Raw genomic sequence first — 13,538 nt, forward strand, 5'->3', positions numbered from 1 at the left:
CGTCATCTTTCACAAGTGTGCTATTTAAAAGATACCAGTTAACAATGGGTGACATTTTAATGTTTTTAAAAATTATAAAAATATGTTCTGTCAAGGAAAGCACAATTTTCTCCAAAAACTTTTAAAAGGCTTTTAAGTATTTTGTTATTTTTTATATTAATCATACCACCAGTTAATTTAACCTATTTTTATAGCTAGATCTTGTGTACAAACCTCATGCTGACCTAAGTGTCTGACGTCTGATACTTCAGTATACCTCGAGGGGTGTGGAAGTGTTACAATTATAATTCCCTTAATCACACTGGCATTTAGCACCACCAGCTTGGTTTGCTTCATCAGTTTTGTTTGTGTCGTCCCACAGCGAAGAGCTGGGCGAGTTCATGGAAATGAAAGGTGCCAGCAGTCCTGGGATCCTTATGCTAACCACAGGCCTGAGCAAGCCCTTCATGAGACTTGACAGATACCCCACCCTGCTGAAGGAGCTGGAGAGACACATGGAGGTAAACCCCTGACTAGAGTCTTTCGCTTCTTCATTCACAGGCATTGCTGCAGCTTAAGTGTTTAAATCAAGCAGCTGTTTTGAAAGTACATCTCGAAGCACAGCAATGTTTCAGCACAGAGTTAAAGTATCTGCTTCAACCTGATCTGTTTATTTTTTATTTTTTTATTTTTTTATTTTTTTTTATTATTAATTGTGGAATACCAGCTTGATTCCCTAACAATCTAATTGGCAACCCGTTTTACTAGGAACCATTCCAAAAATCATTGGTGATGTAAACGTATACCTCAATGTGTTAACAAGAATTAAGGTTGAGGGCTCACTTATCTAAAACCCAGTCAAGAAGTATGACGTGTGTGTATCATCAGCCCAATCCCATTCCCCATTGCATGCAGTTAAATGTTCAGAATATTTTCAGAACTTTTATAAGATGTGATATAAGCAAAAACTGAACATGTACAACAACAGCAAGTCTGGAAGCAAGCAAGAAAGACCGAGACTTAAAGTAATCCAGTAAGAACCTTCTCTGAGGAATAGTTAGAACTCAGTGATGCTCAGGCCTTCTGCTGTTCAAATGTATAGCATGGGAACTGATGCATCTAATGTCTGATCAGAAACTGTAGAGAACAGGAGACTGACAAGGTTATTGACCAGCAGCGCATCTGCATCTAGATTTGACTTACAGTCCTACATCAGGATGTATGTTAAAGGTCTGAAGAATAAGCATTACAGGGTGAAATGCAATGCCTTTGTCAAACGTTGCTACATTACCTTCATATAGAGTTTTTCTGTGAGAAAGATTGCCTGTAAAGTCTGTATTTGTACCAGCTCAATCCCCAGCTCGTGTTTATGTTCATGACATACTGTTGCCCTTGATAACAGTCTCCTCATTCTTCTCTTTGAAGGATTATCATCCGGATCACCCCGACATTCAGAAATGCATGACGGCCTTTAAAAATCTCTCTGTAAGTCAATGCTTCACTCAAGTTTTCCTCTTTTTAAAAACATTATTTGTTTGCTTATTTAAACACTTGTGTAACCAAAAGGGTTGATATTCAAAACTATTGAAAGTTTTGATTTATTCTATATTTTAATGATTTAAAGTTTCACTGCCCTGCATTGACATTTGTTGACGTTATTTTGTCATGTTGGAGGGCTGAGCTCAGATTTACCCTGCGTCTCAGAAATCAATTCTGCTTGGAGTTCACTGTTATTGCTTTATCCACAGAAGTCAATGCTTATGGTCTGTATTCCTGGGACCTTCCAGAAACTATACCTTAATAGATGTTTAACCTAATAAAATAAAACCTAATCTGTAACATTTACTCAGGTCGTGATAGCAGAGCAGACAGCTATTTGCTGGAGCCCAGAAGGCTCGACCTTGCAGTCTTTGGGTAGTATTCTCGTTCTCCGATAACCAGGGTTGCATTCACAACCTGTCGTTTCAAGTACAATATCAGTAAGGACAGGTTTTTTTTTTGTAATGTTCATCAACTGATTTAATTGTAATGAGGGAATATGACAAATTTTATGATTAATAGCAGCTGCTCTTTATGTCCATTCCCAGTGTAGTTGCTAGCCTGCTGTTTCTCTTCGTTTCGCATATTTGCTGTGGTTTGCCGAGTTCTCTTGGAACCATCTAGAGTTTGGCATGGACTCTGTGTTATAATGCCACCGCTGCCCTACAGTAGTGTAAGACTGTGGCTCAGGTTCAGTCTGAGTGTGGTTCAGTCCTGTGGGGCCAATAGTCTGCTCCTCTACATCCCAGCCCTTTTGCCCTGTCCCTGAATGATGGCATTACAGTTGTAAGAGTATGTTACTTATCTGTAGCCCACAATTGTTCATACTGTGGTTGCATAAGATCATTTAAATGATCATTTCTGTGCAAAACCACTTGGTAGTCACTTCATAAAATAGGAAAAACAGATTGCAGTCAACATGAAAACTACCTAATTGCCAAGTTTGGTTGGTCCTTGAATCCTATTCATTTTATATTACAACATGTAATGAATGCTAGTTATATGGCTGACAAAACATACATATTACATATCACAGTACAAGTTTGCTACGTGCTGTTTTTGTGATTTTGAATAATCATGTTTCTGTCCACTATGCAGAGAAGTCTTTTGTGTAGTTCTCTTATTGCCTATTCCTCTGACCAGACGTACTTTCTGTAAATTCTGTTAAAAGTAAACAAAATATACAATTAAGTGGAATTTGTGTCCCAATACAAACTGTATCATGACTTGCATATTTCTTCTCAAATGATAAGAATGAAAATCAGTTAATTATGCCTGAAGGTGTATTGATATTATAATTTCAGTTAATTCCCTGAGGGCTGAGCTGATTTTCCTCATTTATTTTGTTTCACCAACAGTGTTAAAATCCTGCCCTGCAAAGACACAAGGCTAGTGCTTTAATCCCCGACACCACACAACTCTTCTTTCCCTTCACTCTTCTCTGGTTCTGGTTCATTGTAAAAATACCATATCTGTTAAATACAGCTAGCCTTTCTGTTCCAGACTAACTTATCAGTTTATTTTGCAGAAGAGGCTTTCAGAGATTCAGATGAGCAGTTTTCTGTTTTATTAAGCACTTGCCAATAAGTTTTGGCGGCATCAGTTGTACTTTACCCCCTCTCTTTCTCTGGTTAAAGTGCACATTTTTTTGAATGGGAGATTATTCAAGTCAGCTGGGTTCTGGCCCACACTTGTGTCAGTGTCTTTGTTCTTCTCACCAGATATTTGCGGAGACAGTTGAGAATATATAACCATGAGCCAGATCTTTCGTTTTTGCAAAGAAAGCCAAGGAGTTTCTGGCTTAACAACAAAGAGATATTGCTCTCATCTCATTTTGTGAAACCGGCTTAGATCTGGGGGATGGACTGACTGAAAGGATAGGGACACCACTAGTTGACTTTTTCCCCCCTCCCGGTTTTCTCAAGCAAAATGTCTATATACCATTTAAGTATGTAATGCAATGGAATAATACAATATATAAAATGCTGAAGCAAAAAAAGATGTATGAAGAAAAATAAATATTAAAAACTAATAATAAACTTGTAATTTATTTCAATTGAATAAGTTCCTATGGTCTTATGAATGTCTAATTTAAAATTTCACAATTACTTTTATTCCACATTATTATTATTTTTCCCCAGATGATCCAGATATGGCGATTACTTAGCCTAATAGTAATACATAAATATATACTGTATGTGTGCTACTGAAATGTAACTCGCTTCCTTGGAAGCAGCGGTCCCGTTCTTGAAGGGCAGATTTGCGCAGATCTGCAGAATCCCACCGATCCCAATGGTGGAGCAGCGCAGATCTGCGCAGAACTGCAGATATCTGCGCTACACGAACGTCACCAGCTGCTTTCAGAGCGATTCACTGCGCAGGCGTGACGCGTGTGACCTTAGGCGCCGCCCCTTTACCCTTGACCTCCAGCAGAACAAAAGTTGCGTATTAACAGTCTTCGACCTAAAATATGAATCGCATGATTATAGTTCTGCTATCTAAAGACACACATGAAAGGATTGTCTCTGCTATAGTGTGGTCTCGTATTCATTTATTTGTTTTTATTTTCTTGATAATTCATTACCGGATGCACAATAATTTAACGAGCCATCGCTTTAACCACTCGGCCACCTCACCTGATGGGAAATTTCATCCCATATAGGGTATATACTCACATACTATTAACCGTTCGTGTTTTTAAGTTTAATAACAAAGCAATACATTATTTTTTGTACGGTTTACTCACGCTTGAAAAATCTATCTACTTGAAAACGTCTTAATACTTCTTTTAACGCATGCGCAGGAAACGGCAGTGCAATAGGAAAATAAACACCAGCATAATCCATGCCAAAATTAAAGGTAAATACAGAAAGAAAATAATAAATCAATAAATGTAGAAATAAATAAAATAATACATAAATGTTGAAATAAATACAGAACTGTCAATTTTATTTATTTCGACATTTATTTCTTTATTTTCTGTCTGTATTTATTTCTAATTTTGGCATGGATTATCCTCCATACATTACACTGCCTGCTGCATTGTAAAACCAAGCAGCCTGAACCCCAATCCTAGTCAATGGCAACATGTCACGCTAGACGCACATATATCTTCACCCAACTCTACACCAAACCCAACTTTGGCCCCTAATTTAATAAATGTTTGATCATATCTTTATAGACCCTTTTACCACAACCTAGTATATCCTGTGTATGACATTGTAATAGATGCTAAATGTATATGTTCCTCCATAGTTTCTTTTATGCAGGAGAGGTGGGCATAAGATTATTTTTTTAAATAAGACATCGAATTATCATGGTTTTACCTGCAGTTCTGAGATATTGTTCAAAATACTTTTTGTAAAATGTCACACACCCTTTATTCATCCAAAATAGTTGAAAATGAACACACAAAAAAATCATAAAAACATTGAAACTACTATCGTACCCATGTGACTCTGTAGCAGAGAAGACCATACATTTGCATATTTTGTACCTGGTCTCTGTCACTGTTTAACACTGTGTGATTGCCATCGGGATAGGCCCAGTGTCAGGAGGTGCGCAAGAGAAAGGAGCTGGAGCTGCAGATCCTGACCGAGTCCATCCGCAGCTGGGAGGGAGAGGACATCAAGACGCTGGGCTCTGTCCTCTACATGTCTCACGTCATGATCCAGTGTGCTGGCAGTGAGGTAAAGCAGTGTCTTTGTGGTTTAGATGTCAATCGCTCTGTCTGGCCAGTGATTTATTTGATTTAGCCTATGCAGAGCTCTCCTGATGGCCGACTCTCTGCTGAATCCACAGGGGCAAGCTTGATTTTTTTTCTCTCCTGAAAAGCTAGCTCCTTCCAAATGGTGTTCTAATAATGGTTTCCACTCTCTGAGTCTAAATTTACTTATTTTCCCTGTGCTCTTTACAATAGGTCTGCTGATGAACAGTCATCACAACAGTGAAAAAACAAAACCATAATGGCAGATTGTGTATGTGAACAGGAGACACCCTTCACCATTTAAATAACAACAACTGTTGTGGCTAATCATATGGAGACTGTGGAGTATGTATGCTATAGAAGTTGAAGGAAAACAATCTTTAGCAAGCTATTCGTTTTAAAATGGAGAGAGGTATTGAAGCCCCCTTAAGGTCTGCTGAAGCAGTCCCACAAAGGGGTCCATAAAAGAAGGCGAGAATCACACGGAGTAGGAGTTTCGTGTTCATGAAAACCGCTGAATCGGGTGGATTGTGGGATTCGGACCAACAGCAAGGTCCATTGTCATATTGCTTTAACCTTTTAATTTGAATCTCTTTTCAGGAGAAGAATGAAAGGTACCTCCTGCTGTTTCCCCATGTGTTACTAATGCTGTCTGCCAGCCCCAGAATGAGTGGATTCATTTATCAGGTAAGCCTCTTGTGGGACTATCGGTGCACAGCAGATCGCGCTCTCACCTCACAGCCGCGGCTTTGGGAGCGCATTACCGGAGTCTCGGATTACCCCGGCCTTTGTCATCACGGCCTTCACGTTTTCATCCGTCTGGCAGCCCACAGATGATGCGTGTCAGATTAATAAATTACTTCAATACCAAATGCTCTGAATTTTAGCACTTAATAGATTAAGCTCTCGTGGATTTCAGAGTGGTTCATCTGCTTAAAGCTTCCTCCTGCAGCCTATGAAGGGTCCTGCCCCAACAGCCATGGTTCGGCAGGTTTAAATCCACACTATAGGGCTTGGTCGTGTCTTAGTCTCCAAACGTGTTTTCACTTGGTGGTTTTCATTCAAGTTATTAAAGTGACAAAATGCTTCAAGAATGTACTGGAGAAGGGCAGATTCGAAATTTAAAATGTAATTCTCAGCCTTGTCTTTAATATTCTTAACATTGACAATACCGCAAATTGTATTTTTGTTTTTCTAAATCATATGTCCTTCCTTCTAGGGTAAACTACCACTAACAGGAATGACAATCTCCAAACTAGAAGAAAGTGAAACTCACAAAAATGCATTTGAAATTTCTGGTAAGGCGATATTTTGTTTAAAATGGAAAAAAAGAGAGAAATTGTGTAATTAATTAATGATCATAATATAAAGAAGAAAAACACTTCTCTTTTTTGGTAATCTGTATTTCTGAAAGTAAATCAAAAGTTTTTCAAGTATATATTGATATTGAAGCACCAATCTTTTATACTGTTTATTTTCTTTTGCATTGCATGTGCTGCAGGCAATATGATCGAACGTATATTGGTGTCATGCAACAACCAGCAGGATCTGCAAGACTGGGTGGATCACCTGCACAAGCAGACTAAAGTCACCACAATGGGAACTCCAACAATCAAACCACAGTCTGTACCCTGCCACACAGTAAGTGCTGGAGGGGCGGGGATTATTTACACTACAGATTATGAAATGCAAGACAACTATAAAGGGTGGGCATTGAATGAGTTTGGTCTTTTATGTGATGAAAGACCGCAATATAATTGTCATGATTTCAGTGCTGCCTAATTTCACGTTTAAGATTTGCTTATGTGCTATGTTCTTTAAAAGCCTGAAAAGTGAAACAGAATGTGTTCATACCAGGTCTGAATTAAAGAGTTTAGTGCTGTAATAACTGTAGTTCTGGTCATGGAAAGCCAAAATCCTGGATGTGTTTTGGTAATGTAGAATGCAGGAAGGCTGGAGTCCTTGGAATAGTGATGCTTTGGAAGAGTAAAGTCAATAATTAAATTAAGTGATTAAAGAACTTGAATTCCAGCCAGCAGCTGTTACACAGTTGGTCCTGAAGGGGCCATAATTTAAATAATTAATTGGCTTCTGATATTAAACCTTTCAAATACACCAGCTCTTTATTTTTCTCTTAATTTTGTACTCTTTGCTTATGCTGTATTTGTGTTGACGTGAATGAAACTCATAAGTACATGATTCATAATCAGCCGTCTCTTAAAGCTTCCAAGAGGGAAAGATGCATTCTGGTTGTACTTCATGAGAATTAAAACAATCATTCCAAATGCCAATTTCTACATGACGGATCAGTGGCAGCTAAAGTAAACTCTGTAAATGGCATTATACTAAATCTTGTCCCCATCATATAAGCATGCCAAGAGACTGTGGAAGAAATATGTTGAAAGGATTGCTTCCTAATTTGGGTGTAGTAAAGGGCGCAAGGTTTCCCAAGAGCACCCAAACTGACTCACTCACTCACACTCTCTCTCTTCACAGCTGCCCTCTCACACTGTCCCCCCATCCAGTAGACATTCCGAGAGCAGGACAGTGACCGTGGCCCCGGCCTACCACACTCTCCCTCACCCCTCCTCGCACGGGACGCCACATAGTACTATGATGTGGGGTCCCTTGGAGCCTCCCAAGACCCAGAAACCATGGAGTCTGAGCTGCCTACGACCAGCGCCTCCCCTGCGACCCTCTGCAGCACTCTGCTATAAGGAGGTAGGTTGTTTTCACTTGTTTTGTTAACAAATATATGTCAGTACATTTTTATCAAAACAACAGGTTGACCCCCAACCCTAGCCAGCACCAAAGTTTCAAGCTAGTCTCAAGCAAATCTGCACATGATTCAGTTAACTAGACACTAACATTAATATATTTCTTAGCCGACACCCTTATCCTTAATTTGTTTTACTCCTTAAAACCCTAAATAGACTTGATACTCCAGCCGGAGCCACACATGTATTTTCTCTCCCTTTCATGTTAACTGAAGGATCTCAGTAAAAGCCCTAAAACCATGAAGAAGCTACTCCCTAAACGCAAGCCGGAGAGGAAACCGTCCGATGAAGAGTTTGCATTGAGAAAAAGTAAGTTCTGTGTTATGCTGGAGCAGAGACAGATTGTGCCTTTGTTTAAGATCCAAGAATATCTGGACCCGTATAAAGATATAGACATGCAGACAGATTTCACTTTAAGTAAAACCTTCCAATTTTAATCGACAGAGAATCAAATGATAAAGGCATCTCAGCATTGTCTAGAGGAAATAGTTTTGGAGGCTTACTAAATGTTGTAATTTGTATTGGAATGCATCAGAATATATTAGTTGTCCTTTATTCCACTAGAGCCATGCCCTAAGGACCTAAGTTAAACAATTTAACAATTTAATTTTTTCCTACAGGTACGGCAGCACTTGAGGAGGATGCACAAATTCTCAAAGTAATTGAGGCGTACTGCACTAGTGCCAAAACACGACAGACACTTAATTCAAGTAAGTCCCTCAACTCAACATAACACGATTTGTGTCAATGGAAATAGACATTTGCGGACATAAATGACGTTTTAAACTTTTATGTCTTGATCTTAATCTTAAATACATAACAAGCACTTTGTCATAATCAGTATGTCACAGTGAATATTATTGTGGCTCTTCAAAAATCTGTAATGTACTTCAATGTAACTGGAGTTTGAGATAAATCTTCAAAGATTATTGAATATGCAGGCTCTGATGAAGGTGGGAAGCACACAAACAATTTAATTGTGTATGGTCATTTTTTCCACATCGTGTCACTCTGTTTTGATAGAATATGGTTTTCCTAGGAAATTGACCCAAATGTCCAATGTTTGCATTCTAAACTAGGAAAATACCAGGAAGGACATTGCATGGCACCTAAAGTGAATATGTCAGTTGATGCTGTCAGAAGGTATTAGCTGTTATGGTTTGCTTTAGCTACTTGAACTATGTTAAGCACAGCAGATTTCTCCAAAGGGATTATGCTGTCCCCTTTCCCCCGGCCTTCTCGGGAGTCTTGCTTTCCCCTCTGTCCTTTATCTCTGTACTAACACTAAACTGTGACATTAACATTTGACCCTTTATGAGGTCACCCAATGGATCTGTAAATGTCCCCATTTGGTTACTTTCCTAATTGGCACTTAAAAGGGCTTTGGCACATGACCACATTTGGCCAGATAAGACATGATCTATCTGTGATCCATCTTGGGATTTCCTTCCTTAGCCTGTAGAGGGTAGCTAATCAGTCTGGCTCAATATTGTGAAGCTCTTTTTTAACAATGTTTTCTCTTCTCCTTCTCTTTCCCTTCACTTTGTTCTGCGTTGTTCTCTTTTCCGTTTCTTTTTTGTATGTGTGTGTGTGACTGTGTCTGTTGCCTCCCCTGTCCTGATGTTGAATTTATTTTATTTCTTGGTTACTCCCTTTCTTATAATTTCTCTACCTGCCCCCTCCCCACCCCCCATCACTATGATTTCATATCACCCACACTACCCCCCTAGCATGGCAAGGCACTGACCTGATGCATAATCACGTCTTGGCTGATGACGACCAATCCAGCCTAGAATCACTGGGCCGTCGCAGTAGCCTTTCCCGCTTGGAGCCCTCCGACCTCTCCGAAGACTCAGACTATGACAGTATATGGACAGCCCATAGTTACAGAATGGGTTCGACAACTCGTAAGAGCTGCTGCTCATATATATCTCATCAGAACTAAAGCACTCTGTTTTTTTTTGTTTTTTTTCTCTTTAACAACTGCTTGTTGCAATGACTGTTTACTGTTTCTGTGCCCTTTTCCTTTCTGCAGTCGGGTGTTTTTCCCACTTTTTTTCTACTGTTTAATTTTTCTCCCCGTTTTGTTGGGGAAGGGGGCCGGGCGGGGGAGGTGGACTTGGCGGAATGGGGCCTTTTGTCTCTGATATACAGATGTGCATTAGATGGGCTGGGAGCTCTCTAGATTCCGCTATGTTTAAGTACAGTGTGTCCTGCAGTATATTTATATATGTGTGTGTATGTATATATATATATATATATATATATATATATATATATATATATATATATATATATATATATATAAGCACACATTGATCACTATATGGATCTTATCCATTTAAAAAATATATTAACATATATCTATCTAGAGCTGTACGCCATTTTAAATATCAGTTTTTGTGGTGGTAATATTCCAGTCCTTGGTTTAAGTGCAGAAGTAATGTTCCTGTCCAAATGCCACCAGTGTGTACATAGAACAACTTTTACATTGTACAACTTTAGCAATTAATTGAAGGTATTTAAAAACACCAGACAGTATTGGGCAATATGCTGTATGTGTATATATACATATATATACGACTACTAGTGAGATTTTTGATAGTATTGCAGTCTGTTTCATTAATGTGTCTGTACTGAGTGGTACATCTTCTGGAGCCCAGGATGAAACATTTGTGGCATTCTAGTGAGTAAAAAAAAAAAAAAAAAAAACTGTTAATGTTCATGATGTTCTCTTGCTGCAGTGTTTATGTTCAATAACAATGTCATTAGAAGGGTTTGTAAAAAGAGAATTCTTGTAATGCTCAAATACTCGACTTACTCCCTTAAATTAAAAAAAAAAAAAAGTTACCAAGTACATCACAATAAAGTTCCAAATTGGGTGCACTTTAACTCCAGCTGCCTTAGATTAAGATTATAGACACTTTAAAAATGTCCTCCCATCCTTATGGCAGTGAGTGTAGAGTACCTAACAATTATATGAAGTTTTTACAGACTCCATATCCTGCTTTGACCTAGTTCTAACATATAAAACCAGTATGTGTCAGGGAAAAGCTTTTGCTTCTATACTGTAAGCCCTTTCACTTCCATCACACTGGATTATAAAATCTGTGGGGAAACTCTTACAAACGCATCTAGAAACATCTATAGTCCAGTAGCAACAGAGGAGATATGTTCGGTAACAAGAGGTTTCTTTATTATTTTTAGAGATCCTACAGAATAGCGTCTTGAGATGAAGACAACATTACCTTTCCTTTCTTAGTCTGTGAAGTCTCTAGGATTTTATGAAAAGACCAATGCTCTAAGCCTCAATCTATGGATGGAATCTGTGTGTTAAAGCAAAAAAGGAATGATCTCTTTAGTTCAGACTTATAGTTTTCCCTAAAGCCCCCTAACCTAGCAATCGCAGTCTTCTGTTCTACTACTAGCCCATCAGAAATGGAAAATTTGAGGTTTTGTTTTCAAATGTGACTTTGAAAAGATCATTTATATCTTTGCTTATTCATGCTGGAGCTGTTGAAAAGCTTGTGCATTTTTCTGTATGTGACCAGAAACCTCCCAAGAATGAGAAATGAAGCTTGGTTTTATGGTGGTAATTTATATGTTTGCTCAAGGTTTAATTACATTAAGTGTTAATATATCTGTGGGAATGTGAAATGGTTAATGGCAATGGTTGTCCGATACAGTTGGAAAATTAACTGTTAAGAACAGTTCATAAGGTGAATGCAAACACACCGTAGATGTTCATGGTGGTCTAACCAATGGTCAGATTGATTGGAGATGGAGAGGGACAAAAGTTGCTCGAAATGGCCATGATTCTGAAAATCCTGCTGACTAAGCAGTTTGTTTTAGTGAACGAGATATATTAGTGATTAAGAAACTTCAGATACCTCCTCTTTCCATCGATGTGCCAAAAGGGGATGCATGTATTCCATTTAAAAAAAGAAGCTTGATGTCTCCAAATTTCAGTGGTTGAAATGCCAAATATCCATTCCACTTAACATAAACACAGCAGAAATGTAGGGACATACATTTCAAATACATCATAACAGTGTTACTACTAATCTGAACTGAGCAGCACTGACCGATAACTTCCAAATTAGTGAATTACAGGTCAGTTCTATTTTTGACTTATGGCTCATAAAATCTTGAGCAGTTGACTTGGCTAGGGATTGCAGTACTTCTGTTTATATATAGATTTTTAATAATGCAAGCATTGATCTGTAAGGGTGCACTGTCTGATTAATAAATATCAGACTCGGCAATATATTCAGTGGGTTGCCTTTTAATGGTCTTTTAATTAGAAGACGGCTTGCTGCTAAAACTGGAATTGTCCACATTTTAGAATATTGTCTGCTCTAAATAAAGCATGTTGGGCTGCAGAGGGATTTTATACTGGGGGTAACAGTGCTTTGAAGAAAGCTGAAGGGAGGTATGATTTTTATCTTAAGATTAGATAAAGGAGTGAGTGAGAAATATGCTTCAAAAGATATCCAGATATTCCAGAAATAGTTTTGTAGTCTCTTACAACATGATCAACTTGCAACTGTCTTGTGGCTGGCATAATTTCTTGGAGATTTTAATTATAATCAAAAGTACTGGTAATGGTAACTTGCAGACAATTACTCTTGGGACCTAAATATTTGTTGCTTGTTTACTTTATTTATTTGATTTTATTTATGTATGCATGTATGGATTTATGTATGTATGTATGTATGTATGTATTTATTTATTTATTTATTCATTGTCTTAACTTGAACAAATACTGAATATAGGATGAATCTGCAAAATGAGGAAACGTCAAGCACAATTTAAAAACACAATATTGGAGACAATATATAGTGAATGAAAACTGGCGAGAATGTGGAGTGTCTGGGAATAAGGAAATGCTCTCAGTATCGACCCTGTAGTGCAATCCTAAGCACCCATCTAACATTAAATTAGATCTTTCACTGTGTTTGAGAACTTAGTCTATTATATAGTGACCATTTACCTCTCTCTACATCTGCTGCTTCAAAGACTACAATTGCCATAAAGATTGGACTGCCTTTAAGTTAAAAGAAGCATTCCATGTGTAGTGCTTATCAGGGTATGTGGAGCCAAAGTAACCGGTTTTATTCTTTAACCATATAAAGGTAAATATTAAGGGTTTTGAGTGTTTTTTTTCAACCACTATAGGAGCACAGGGCACAGCTTCAGTTACTTTTTTAAAAAACTGGTCATATTTTATCTCGATTATCTCTGCAAAAGTTTTTTATAATGATTGCATGCATTATGGACACATTCCTGCATATGTGTGTGTGACTTTCTATTACAAGTCTTGTGATTCAAGTTATTTGAATTGGACTGCCTAGAATGTCTAAGTACCCATGCAAAATAAGTTTCATACATGCAAGGCCAACATATAATTAAGTAGTTCTCAACTCATTAAGGTTGTTGCATATATTATAGGATTGTACAGTATGATAACACAGTCTGGTGTTTTACAAGGGCCAATTTGACTTTTAGTAGGTACTGAATATGCTGAAACATTTTTG

General features: G+C 38.0%; 1 protein-coding gene across 2 annotated transcripts in view; it reads left to right on the forward strand.

Annotated features, from left to right (window-relative positions):
- Window positions 1-13,538, forward strand: part of arhgef7b (Rho guanine nucleotide exchange factor (GEF) 7b) — a 43,017-nt gene that overhangs the window by 24,869 nt on the left and 4,610 nt on the right. The window contains exons 10-19 of one of the 2 annotated variants that reach the window (XM_066706182.1): window positions 362-500; window positions 1,405-1,464; window positions 5,061-5,207; window positions 5,825-5,911; window positions 6,444-6,522; window positions 6,726-6,865; window positions 7,721-7,945; window positions 8,217-8,310; window positions 8,622-8,711; window positions 9,732-9,908. In XM_066706182.1, the coding sequence (XP_066562279.1) occupies window positions 362-500; window positions 1,405-1,464; window positions 5,061-5,207; window positions 5,825-5,911; window positions 6,444-6,522; window positions 6,726-6,865; window positions 7,721-7,945; window positions 8,217-8,310; window positions 8,622-8,711; window positions 9,732-9,908 (1,238 nt within the window). The remainder of the gene's footprint in view (window positions 1-361; window positions 501-1,404; window positions 1,465-5,060; window positions 5,208-5,824; window positions 5,912-6,443; window positions 6,523-6,725; window positions 6,866-7,720; window positions 7,946-8,216; window positions 8,311-8,621; window positions 8,712-9,731; window positions 9,909-13,538) is intronic. The other variant, XM_066706183.1, reaches the window with a different exon arrangement.

This window comes from Amia ocellicauda, chromosome 6 (assembly GCF_036373705.1).
Source record: "Amia ocellicauda isolate fAmiCal2 chromosome 6, fAmiCal2.hap1, whole genome shotgun sequence".
Lineage (NCBI taxonomy): Eukaryota > Metazoa > Chordata > Actinopteri > Amiiformes > Amiidae > Amia > Amia ocellicauda.